Here is a 12,354-nt window from a genome sequence, read left to right as displayed (position 1 = left end):
CTATTCACACGACTCAACTGGGCATGAGAAAGATACAAAAGAATTTTAGATGCTCTCCTTGGGTGTGTTTTAACCGAATCCAGTAAAACACAGAGTCACTGTTCTGATTCGTGTTAGCTGAGCATCTGGTAACACAGCCAGATCTACCATCCCACGTCTAATATGAACAAACAAAAACTTCTGTCATGAGTGTGTGAGCACCAACTGTCAAAGTAATATTGCTCAATCAGCCTGGTATTAATAGGGAAACCCAGGGAGGCACAGTACTTTAATAATGTCTTCTCAGACAAATGGAAGGAATGTCTCATGCCCCCCCCCCCCATGGTCCATCACGTCAACAAACCTACGCGCACTTTCCATCCAGTACTAAGATGTTTTCTGCAGCTGGACAGGATGGTCTTCCCCTTCCCCTGAGTCATCTCCAAAATCTCTCAGGCTGAGGGGGTCTGGTGTGGGCAGAGATAGACTAATGGGAGCCTTGCAAAGGCATTACTGCAAGTGGTGAAGAGGACAGCTTGAAATTAAATGCAATTACATGCTGTCTGGTGGATTATTTCAGTCATCTCATTTCATGGCAGATGTGATGATCTACATGTAAGAACTGCAGTCTTATTTTGTCGAGACACACTGATTTAATGTCATCATTTCAATTACTAGTTGAGTCCATTTAAATCAGACCCCTGACAAAATACTGGAAACGGCTGCAACTAGCGTTTGTTATTAACTCAAGTTAGTTATAATGGAAGTGTTTATTCGAAGGGGATTTATGCAATACCAACTTTAAACAGGCTGTTTTTACTAAACATTTACAAACTGCCAGGTCTAACTGCTGCACAGCTTAACTGACAAAGTTATCCTGCTAATATATTGACCAAGAAAGGAATAAGAGGCAATGGGTTTGAATTTTTTTAATAAATAAAGCTACAGTGACTTCCTGTTTAAGCTATGTAGTTTCAATTGGACTGTGATACAGATGTTTCCTAGCAACCCATTTATACATTTATCAGGTTTTAATGGTGCAATCCAATTTAGTAAACCACTAGTTTACAACTGGTTAGAAGATGCTACAAACTTATGACTTTATTTACAAAGTAAAAATACCATTCAGACAATTTACCGCCCTGTCTGGCTCAAGCTGAAGAGCCGGAAGGATTTAAAGAGAATACTTCACTTGAAGAAATGTAACATTTTTCTTTTATCGCAAACCTGTCCTCTGGTCTTCTTTTATTGTGCTGAACAACTGTGCACTTTAACTATGTGTGGATGCCACAATACTTGGGCGCCATTAATTATGAGATCACAGTGTGACAATTTACAGTGATATGCATGTATCACAGTATTTATTGTGAAGGTACCGTACATGTGCAGCTTTAACTGTGCACACATTGGTGTGTGTGTCTACATGTAAACCCACCTGCTCACTATTGGCCTGGTTCCAGATGAACTTGAAACCTGGAATGCGCTTCCGGTTGCACACCACCCCAACATCTTCTGAGTGTTTGCAGTCAGACACTCCAAAGCCATTGGACTCACACTGAGCCAGGCTCTTCTCTCCACCACTGCAGTGCACATTGTCTAGCCAGATCTGGCCTGGAACAGAGAGAGGCAAAGAGGCAAACACTTAATTCTCTGGAGTTGTTGCCATTTCTTATATGCATCTTTGGATTTTTATTATTAGTCAAACAAAATGATTTGAAATCACGATATTGGGCTTTTTTTAGAAGTTGTGATATCTTGTATACTTAAACATTTAAAAAGAAAAATGAAAATGAAATGAAAAGGCAGTTTTAACAACCTATACTGTCACACCCCATCAACAGCTACAGCACCTGTATTTCAGCATTTCCACTGAAGTGTGGAACCTACTCACACGGGCCTGTATTTGGTCTCCAACATAGCCGGATGCATTTTTTCCCCAGACAAAACGTGGCCAATAAATGTTGTCATGGCTGAAGTGGATCATCTGCGATCCAGCTGGCTACTCTGAATCAGCTGTGAGTGAAACCACTTAACTGTGGGCATGGAAACCACCAATGAACTGACAGTCTCAACATGCTGCTAAGGAACAGCGTGGTCATACCTGGAAAATGACTGCATGTTACACAGTCACGTAGCTTTCTCCTCGCAGACGATTACCTCTGGAACATTTTCATAATAAGAGCCAAGTCTGACACCAGCATGGTGTCAGTACACCCTTTTCTGAACAAATATTCAGCCTTGCCAACTGTGATAAACCCAGACTGCTGTTAAAACCATCATTTGCGAGTCTTACGAGAATGTTCACAAGCCAGTGGAACAAAAAAGGAGCAGAATGCAGGGGATCCATTAATTTTCAAACTATTCTTTTGTCATACAGTGAGTTGTAAAGCCAAATTAACATCCCTGCAGGAAAAACACTACATCCAAAAGTGATATCTTGTACTTGTTAAGTAGTTATGTCTTCAATTAAAAAGACTGGGAGGTTTCTTTCATCAGTGCATGTGTCATTGTAATGGGAACTTTCTATCAACAAAAAGAAGACAGACATCATTTTCATTGACACACATGTAGTCTGACCTTTAAATACACTGCTTGTACAATGAATCTCCTACAAACTAAACACCCAACTGTCAGGAGAAGGGAAATCCTCCTCTCTTTATTACATAGTGCTCGGTAATTCTCTGGTAAAAAGTGGCAAAAATGTTTTTTTTTTGCATAAATTAAACTTCCTCTTTCACATCCAAAAGGACCCCATATTTATACATCCACACCACTGATAAAAGTGCAAAGAGTTGCCTTTCTTCACAGCCAGTACATGTATTTAACTGCATACAGCATATTACTTCATAATTGTGATAAACATGATACCACCAAAGAATTTGTGACTGCAACAATTTACTGGGAGAAATTGTGCATTATCTGACAGAAATACAGGGGTACCAATATTTTTGGCCTTGACTGTACATCCACAATGAGAATAGTCAGCACAGTTCTGCAATTGGGTGTGGTTTCACCTGACGTGCCCGCAGCATTTCAAGGCAGAGAATACTCCTCCTTTTATATACTTGGCAATCTTTTTAAACATTCACATTTGTCTGGGTGGTTAACATTTATTTCCACTTTACCCCAGCTACTAACTTGCTTACACATACCTGCAGCAGCAATCATGTTTACAGAGTTGGGAATCGGAGGTTTTACAAATTTATACACATCAAATAAAAAGGAGATGACATTATGTCCCCATGTATCTGGTTTACACACCCAGTGTTTCCAGTCCTAACACCATGCTCTGAACTGATTGGTCTTGATTTTCCTATAATGCAGAAACCTGAGCCTGAGGATATTAGCAGTCAGACGGGGGAAACAAACTTCATTTAAGAACTTTCATTAAACTGTATTAAGAGATATACTGCCTTTCATCAACCATGGTTGGCAGGTTGCTCAGATTAACACCCTAAAGCCCTCACCTCAGTTCCTAGACATGTGAAAAAAAAAACAGGATTTTGAGTTGAACTAGAAGCTTTTGATTACAAAATTCTTGGTTAAGGTCACTTCCTCAAAGCCAACCATATAAAAATCTCTGTAGCTCTCACCTTCTCCTCTTCCATACTTGGCTGAGGGTGACCAGGATTCGGCATCCACAAAGCCAAGCTCTCTGCACACCACTCTGGCAGCGTAGATGGAGAAGTCATCATCACACACTGTTCCCCACTCGCCATTGTATAAAACTTCCACCCGGCCCTCGTGTGGTTTTTTCTTCTCCCCAGCCAGGCGTAGCTGGATCGCAGGGGTGCTGGAGTCTGACTGGGTGTTGCACAGTGCCCACATGCAGAGCAAGGTGGACAAGACACAGTAGATGGAAACTGGATGCAGCATGATGCAGAACAAGGGATGAAAAACAATGATCTAGAGGGAGCCACAATGGAACAAAAGACTTGGCATGAGCACCAGAAGCTGTATAACAATGAACTATGCTTTTAGAATATTCAAGAGGAAAGGGTTTAAAAGTAGCATTATGCAACTACAAAGAGTTAGATTGAGAGCTGAATGTGGACTGAATACAGTGATGTGCAGTAAGTGTAAAGCTGTAAAGTAAAGCTGTGCGGTTTGGCCATCATCAGGCTCCTATAGACTCCTCACTGGCTGCCCTTAAAGTACAAGTGTAAGCCTGAGAATCACTGACAGAATATCAAGCAAACAGTAAATACATTTGACAGCCAACAAGATGAAAAAGGAAAATTTGCAGAGGTTTGCGCAAGACTGAAGGTGATTTCACTGAGACAAGGATCCCTCTCTCAGTCTTTTTGACAGCTTAATGGAGAGCACATGTAGCCTCCCACAGGGTGGATGCTGCCCCTGTCATTTATCTACTGATCTGTGCCTGGAGTCTGCTGAACTGAGGTTCAGAGGGAAAGTCAACTCCATTTCAATATCCCATGGCAAAACATGAAAGTTTCAACAGAGACCCAAAAGGAAAGTTCCTGGAGTTAAGGGAGAAAAAGACACTTAAAGTTAGGAGACATTCACGTTTTTAATGTAGAATGTGAAGCGCGGGTGCTTTTCAAGATGATGCCATAACTCCCAAACTTAAAATAAAAAAAATCCCTTGGATTACACAAAATTGTTAGAGGTCACTTAGGATCCTCAGAGTAAAATGTGGTTATCTTCCTAATTAAGCATGTTCCAGATATTAATGCTTACACAATGAGAGGCCCACTCTCTATAGAAGAACAGAGACTGTTAACATGGCTTATAAACTTGACTTGTATTTACACCAGGTTATGAATAGAATCAATCAGAATAGAGCCCCCACTGACTTCTTTTTCCGTCAGTTTTATTGTCTATTGTTTAAAAAAAGCATAAATCAGTCAACAAATGCCTCTTAAGCCCTGGATGAGTCAGAAGAGCCCTGTAGATTTTCCATGTAATTCGTCCATCTGCAGCAGCAGCTAGCAGCCCATTAATTTATAAGCTAACTTAACAGCTAATGCTGCAACTCTTAAAACCTATGGTAAAATAAACGTAAACAAACTTTTAAAAGAGACACATGTAATTGTTCGTCCTATGTATGTTTCGAGTTACAGAGAGGACAAATAAAGAAAAATTAGAAACTTAATTTACAGATAAGTTAATTCGCTATCTAACCTTTCACACACTTACGCACGTGCGAAACAATGTCCAATCAGCAGTCGTTAAAGGTGAAAGAAGCCACTTTGGTAAACGAAAGACAACCAGTGCCCCCTGTCAGAGACGCAAACATAGATGCTTCCAACCTGCTGAAGAGAACGGCATGTACAACTGCGAGGTTTGTTCCTTGTGCACTCTCCTGGTTCTTTTCTCTGCCCCCCCACCCCTCACAGCTGGCAGCACGCTGCTGTCCCACTCCTAAACCCGCCCTCCTCTGGCGACCTGGAAGCTTCATAAACAGACTAAAACTGCATTTGTCATTAGAGATCCGTGAATTATTGAACTCCAGAGAAATCAACAACTTTTTGTCTTAGATTTTTTTCACAATATTTTATTTGTTAACTGTTCATTTTGCCCAGCAGTGCACTTTCTGATTTGGTCATCAAGCCCTCGCTTCTTAAAACATCTTCCCACTGTTTCAAGTACATCAACCCTGAAATGTGGAGATACTGGGACACTGAGAATGTGTCTTTAAAGTCTGATTAGGACTAGTTTTTATAATGAAACAGAAAAAAATCTCTGGTCTAATATGAAAAAGTTGACAGTAGTAGTGATTCCACTGAGAATCAGTGCCATCTTTTCAGCTTAATGCTGGTAGCTCATTGTTAGTTCACCTGGCCATACAGACTAGCTATAGTTGTCAACTGTGGACAACCATTTCTATCAGCAATACTCTGTCAAGTCCACTCACTCACTTCCCACCATGTGATGGCTGATAGACAAAGTGAAAGGCTGGCTGATCTTTTAAAGATATATCTAATAAATGAATAGAAACATATTTATGTAGAATGGTAGTGAATGTTCTCACAAAGGAGAACAATTAAAAGAAAAATCGAGGCTAGTCAGGTCATGACAGGCAGCCCCAGATACGACAAGTAGGAAATGCCCTGTATAGGAAACAAAGGATTTACAAATTGTAGCCTATGTACTGTATAAGTAATCATTCCCACCCTTCATCATGTCTACAGCAGGTCATTCCTGGCAAATGCAATTAGAATACTGTATGTAAAGCCTACCTTGGCTCTTTCACAGGGTAAACTTTGCATTCAGCTCCTCTCTGTATTTCTGTAGGCCTACGTCTTGTTCACTGATTCTGAGTTCCTGATGTCTGTCTTCATCATTTGTGCTTTGTTTTTAATGTTATGTGGTAACGTCAAACACAATTTTCATAATTTTAGACAATAAACTAACTGCTATGCCATGTCTAAACCTCATCCTTGAGAATGATGTTGACAGTGAAATTGCTGACCTGTCAGAATAAACTGCCTATAGTAGTGCGGTGTGTGACACCACCATGTGGTGAGACTGTACTGCCAAGACTGAGCCTCAAACTTGCAGACTAAATGCTTAAATGTATACAATATTATGGACAAACATCCATAGTGCTGACAGACAGATAAGTCTTGAAGCTTCATGTACTGATTACAGTCTTGTGTGTCAGCAAATACTCAAGTTGTTGTGACAATTTAAATTGTCAGATCAAGTCGATGTCTATATCATTAGAGTTTCTTTGTTACTATTTTACAGAGGCCACAGTGAAGGGTACATGGATTGATTTAGCTCTTTCTCAACAGACTAGTGAATACTTTTTTATTGATTTTCAATATAACAACCTAATACAGTACTACACTTTGACCAGAGAGACTCACAAGTATTCATTAATCCCAAACAATCAGCAATTCTGTAGGCACAGTGTGGCTACAGCAGTTAAACTCAATGCCCACATTTGGTAAACTAGCTTGCTTCAAGCAGGTTTGGGTGCAGGGACATGTCTGAGTAGGCAAAGATGATTGGCAGCAAAAGCATGAAAACAGCGATGGGATCTACCTAGGTAGGAGTGAATAGTGACCAAGTCGCCAGCTGTTTATGTTCGTCACTGAAGTGAGATTACACTCAAGTATAAAAACAGTATGTTACATGTTTCTAGACTATGTGCACAGCTTAAAGAGTTAGACAAAGGAGAAAATTTGCACAGTATTAAATCTTAATCATTTATTCAGAAATGCACAAAATATAGCAGTTAACATACAATCTGAGTATACTTAATTCTTCAGTTTTACAAATATTAAGAACTAAATTCTGAATATTGTTTTCATAAAGTATAAAATTTACACATATTGTACTGTAATAATAGATTTGCATTGAAAAGCACCTTCAAACGAATGCACTGAAACACCACTACAACAGGACACAGACAACTGAAACCCATTTCATTTTACAATGACATTTGGCAATGGATTGTGCTGATGGACGTCCAAAAGAACTTGTGCTTTACAGTATATCTGACTGAATACTCACTTGTGTGCTTCTTCTGTCAATGAGCATCTTCTCCCAAAACACAGTAATGTAGCCAGTCATGTATACACATGACTCAATGATCTATTACTGCAAGTAAGCAAGCAAACTCACTTTAACTCACTGTTGTTCAGTTTGATCATAAAAGAAATAAACTGGATACAGTACACTTTGGCAACTTAGTCTGAAAATCACCATAGTTTTTACAAAACAGACAAAAGAAAGGCACACTAGCCTCATCTGAGTTCATAGTGAAAATATGAACAAGCAAAATATGCTTCCAACCTTTCTACACTTAATCGAAGAGTGAGAGAAACATGGCACATGATTTAATATTACAGTATAATAAGAGTAAAATTTTTACTACTTCATTCATCCCCACCATTGCTGGTTGTTGATTTTATGGCAGCATGCTGTTTGACTTCAAAATCTGCAAAACTGAATTGAGGATTTGATCACAAACTGTGTAGGTCACTCTCTGAAACAAGACTCAAAGGCAACTCAATAAATGCTCCCTAAGATAACCAGTTGAACTAAACTGTCTGCATCACAAAAGAAACGAATGGCAGCAAAAATATTTACAGTTTATGAAAACAAAAAGCTACTAGAGTATGATCAGTTCAGGCACCCAATAGAGAGAACTGTCATTTCTGAAGACTGCATCTAATTCCACTGTAGATGTGCTGTGGTAAATCATGTCTGAGCACATTTCTTTCTCTTAGTTCCCACATTATTTCCTTCAGTTTTGTGTGAATCATGCTGCTGAAAATGGTAATAGAAATTCTCTGTGGCACAACAGACTGGCTGAGGATCAGTCTTTGAAAATGGATTAAACACTTAATGATTCTTTAAATCAATAAATTGCGTGTGGAACATAATCATTCCTTCAAATACACCTCATAATTTCTCTGTGGTTCTTGGTTAATGTAATTTTGTTCATGCACAGCATTTACATCGCATGTTGCAGTGAGAGTTTGATTAAAGGCCTCTTATTCTGGACCCAGTTTGGCGATTAGTTCATCACAGATCTTGGTGAGCTCCTCAATCTCTTGATTCTGTGAGAGACATTGAGAGGAAGAGTGTTTAGAAATTTGGTAGTATAGAGGTGCCATGGCAGGACAGAAACACGTCTGTAAAGGTACAATAAACATCTGTGAATCTGTTCACAGAGAAAAGGCTCTTTTGTAACTTTCACAAGGGTCAGTGTATGCACCACCACATTTTAATTAGTCACATGTATTGCTGCAGGTATTTGGTAACACTGCTGTTTGGCCCACACCCATGAAGAATGTAAGAAAATAGCATGTTTTTTTTGTTTTTATTTTATTTCTTTTGTACTTGTTTTCTGTGGTAGATAACAGCAGTGGTGGAAAGTAACTACATTTACTCAAGAACTCTACAATTTCTACTTGAATACTTTCACTTTGTGCTACTTCATACATCAACTTAACTACAATTTAGAGGCAAATATTGCAATTTTTACTCCACTACATGTATTTTATAACTTCAGTTACTTGTTACAAATTATAGGCATATTAGCAGCAACATTAAATGTTTTAATAATTATAATTCAATTATATGATATACATTAATGTGAAATATAGTACTTTTATTTTTAGTACTTTTAGTATGTTTTGATGCTAATACTTTTGTACTTTAGTAACATTTTGAATGCAGGATTATTATGTGTAACAGAATATTTTTAAACTGTGGTATTCCTACTTTTACCCAAGTAAAAGGATCTGAGTACTTCCACTACTACAAAATTGGTTTCACTGGGTGTCTTCTTCATTTGAACCAGCTTGTGGTTTACCAAAATAAAACACTGTCCTCTAGTGTTTAGTTACATGCTAGTATCATGTGATGCTAGTGTTTTCACTGCCAGCTCGTGTTAACATTACTGCAACCAAATCACTTTTGCTTCAAAACAATAATAATTTTTAAATGTACAAATTAAGCCACAGGGGTGGGATTTTACTAGAAAACCTTTTCTACTGCAAAGGGAGCAAATATAAGTCCTTTTGGTCTAACAATTAAAAAACATGAAAATCCATTTTCTTCTTTTACTAAATGTAATGAGATAACAAAGGAACAGGAAACGGTCTTAACCTTGGAAAACAATAGTGCTGTAATTTTACCACTGATGTAAAATAAATTCCACAAATGATCTCAGCTATGATCTTATTGGTTTAGTACAATATGACAATAGCACATTTATGTTTAAACATGCCATGCACCTTTAACCAGACTTATAGAACACATAAGTCAACAAACAAACGGACATATTAACCAAAGTTTTATTTCAGCACTCACACAGTTAAACACACTGGATCCATTTTAATCATGTTTGCCACCCTACCTTTTGAAGGACAGCTCTTTCAAGTGACTCCACCTTCATCTGCTCCTTCCTGAGGCTGGCGTTCAGTGCGACACTCTCAGCGTTGGCCTTGGCTCGTACCTGAGCTATCTCTTCATTGGCTCTGTCAGAGAGGAAGCAGAGGGAACATTGAACTGAATTGTCAGATGGAGCCTTGAACACCAAAATATTTTCAAAATTAAACCTTTCTAATGGTCAAAACCAGACACTCACTTGTCCAGTTTCTCCTCAGCATGCACTTTAAGGGTTTGGTACCGTTGCTCCTCCTGCTTGATCCGCATCAAATAGTCCTGTGCATACTTCTTCAGCACCTCCTCATTCTGGAGAGACACATGCAGAGGATGTCTAGCAAAAGGATGACTGCACAACATAGGATGACGTTCATAGCTCTACTGACCTTCTTGAAGCCCTCCAGGACTCCCTTCATGTTCTCATACCTCCTGAAGAGGTCAGCAAAGGAGCACTCCACTGAGTTGAGTTCAGTCAAGGCCTGATCCCTCTCTAAGGTCAACTGCCTGACTGACTTGTTACAGGACAGGCTTTTCTGCTGCTGCTGCTCATCCTCTGCAACCAACAGAGGAGTTGGGAAATGAGAACGGGCGGTATGCATACTGTAACTTCAAGACTAACCTGAAACAGCATTGTCAAATGTAGCCTTGGAAAAATCACCACCATATTCAAAAATACCATTTTCAGACAGTGCAGCCAGAAAGTTTTAGGGTAATGAAAGTGTTTTTCCATCGTCACTGTACCAACCAGTAACAGTAAATCTAGACAATATCAGCTTTACTGGTGTTTACATCCACACTGATTGTGGGACTCTGACCCCTTTTTATACCTACTGGTATTTCCTCAGTTTTATAATAATGCAGCAGAATGCAGTACTTTATAATGGAGTATTTTTAATGTTTTGGGAACTGAGAACTTCTACCTCAGATGACTAAAGAAAACCCCCCAAACAAGAGCAGGGCATCACCAGTGAGGATGCCGTCTGTCTGCTGGTGTTATGTGACCAATTAGTACAAAAACATTTAAGTAAACTCAATAAAATGACCTTATGTCCCCAAACATTTTAAGATCTATGAATAAGAACCGAGTAAAATTACTACATTACTCCTCTGATGTGGACGTGAACAATCTCAGAATAAAAGACACATTCACTTCATAGCCAGTGTTTTGTGCCACATTTTAAGTGCACAGTGTCCTTATGTATTTAAATATAATGGGTGATCTGAAGGTGTCACAGTACATATGCTACTTCCAGTAACCTGTGAGGTGCTGTGCCCTATTACTACAGTATAAACAAAGAATACCACCACCAGATGGCAGCAACTTACCAATCATTTGTGCAATTGTCTTTTCATATTCTGCAACTATTTTCCTGTTAAGATAAGAATAGAAGACAGTCCTATGTTAACTAGTTTCTTTACATCATTCATATTTGTCAAGATTTGTGCTGTAATGTTTTACAAGAGTAACAGTGAAGCTTCATACCTCATCTCAAAAACCTCTGCTCGGCACTCCTCATACTTTCTTTTCCACTCATTGACCTCAATCTCTTTAGTGATGATCTGAGTGGAAGACAGGATGTGAAGATATAAGTTAAAAGAGTAAACATCATCAGAATCACTTCATTGAGCATGTGGGAGCGTGATACCTCCTCTCTGATCAGTGTGAGAACTGCTGCCTTGTCCATCTCACTCAGAGGTACGTTGTCCAGGGTCAGGGCTGCAATATCTGTGGCCTCAATGGTGGTCTCTTTTGTTGTTTGCTTCATGGATATCTCGCCCTGTGGAACATGCACAAAACAAAGCACTTATTCAATTTGATCATGGAACATCATGATTCAGTGCTGCTTTTATGTTTTCACTGCAGATTGCATGATGTCTTTGCAAGGAGTGCTCTGGGAAAACTGTTCACATTTGTATTGACTCTACTAATCAAACATTTGTATAACATGAAGGTGCAAGTGTGGTTAACATAAACAAATATTCTGAGAAAATACTGTTTCATTCTTGTAGACAAGTGAGGGAGTCAGACAAGATAACTGTTGTCCCAGAATGAAAAAAATAGGACTCCAGTTCTGTTAACGACACTAGTGTTCACAGTTGACACAAAACAAGCTGTTCATGTTTAAACAATCACACTGCTTCCTCCCTGTGGTCCCTTTAGTCCACTTACTATATCATCTTTCAGACTGCATGTGCCCTTCCCCTCCAGGTGATCTGCAATCTTGGTCTCAAGAACTTAAAGGAAAAAAAAAAAAAAAAATCAGTATACACAGATCTAATGGCGAGTGATACTGTAAAAATCACCTTTTATATGTCCTATAAAACACTATTGACATGATGTATCATAAAAAGGAAACTTAGAAAGCTGACTGAACTAAGAGACTGTGGACAGAATTATTTATTCTGCTAGTTTTGGCATCATACAGTGAGGAACAGAAGTATTTGAACACCCTGCAATTTTGCAAGTTCTCCCACTTAGAAATCATGGAGGGGTCTGAAATTTAC

At 38.9% G+C, this 12,354-nt stretch overlaps 2 protein-coding genes across 11 annotated transcripts in view; both read right to left on the bottom strand.

Moving 5' to 3' along the window:
* loxl2a (lysyl oxidase-like 2a) overlaps positions 1-5,338 on the bottom strand; it is a 27,692-nt gene extending 22,354 nt beyond the window's left edge. Inside the window, exons 1-3 of one of the 7 annotated variants that reach the window (XM_020592574.1) lie at positions 5,253-5,338; positions 3,573-3,885; positions 1,415-1,590 (exon numbers count right to left, since the gene is read on the bottom strand). In XM_020592574.1, the coding sequence (XP_020448230.1) occupies positions 1,415-1,590; positions 3,573-3,855 (459 nt within the window). In that variant the 5' untranslated portion in view covers positions 3,856-3,885; positions 5,253-5,338. The other 6 variants (XM_020592573.1, XM_020592571.1, XM_020592572.1 and 3 more) reach the window with 6 other exon arrangements.
* Positions 5,339-7,166: 1,828 nt separating this feature from the next.
* Positions 7,167-12,354, bottom strand: part of tacc1 (transforming, acidic coiled-coil containing protein 1) — a 41,863-nt gene continuing 36,675 nt past the window's right edge. For all 4 annotated transcript variants that reach the window (XM_020592563.1, XM_020592562.1, XM_020592560.1 and 1 more), the window contains 8 exons: positions 12,020-12,084; positions 11,496-11,627; positions 11,333-11,409; positions 11,176-11,219; positions 10,236-10,402; positions 10,052-10,158; positions 9,821-9,941; positions 7,167-8,516 (listed from right to left, as the gene is read on the bottom strand). In XM_020592563.1, coding sequence (XP_020448219.1) covers positions 8,451-8,516; positions 9,821-9,941; positions 10,052-10,158; positions 10,236-10,402; positions 11,176-11,219; positions 11,333-11,409; positions 11,496-11,627; positions 12,020-12,084 — 779 coding nt within the window. In that variant the 3' untranslated portion in view covers positions 7,167-8,450. The remainder of the gene's footprint in view (positions 8,517-9,820; positions 9,942-10,051; positions 10,159-10,235; positions 10,403-11,175; positions 11,220-11,332; positions 11,410-11,495; positions 11,628-12,019; positions 12,085-12,354) is intronic.

Source organism: Monopterus albus, unplaced genomic scaffold (assembly GCF_001952655.1).
Source record: "Monopterus albus unplaced genomic scaffold, M_albus_1.0 scaffold18.1, whole genome shotgun sequence".
NCBI classification, from domain to species: domain Eukaryota; kingdom Metazoa; phylum Chordata; class Actinopteri; order Synbranchiformes; family Synbranchidae; genus Monopterus; species Monopterus albus.
Note: the sequence above shows the minus strand (reverse complement) of the source record. Positions and strands in the feature narration are given on the sequence as shown.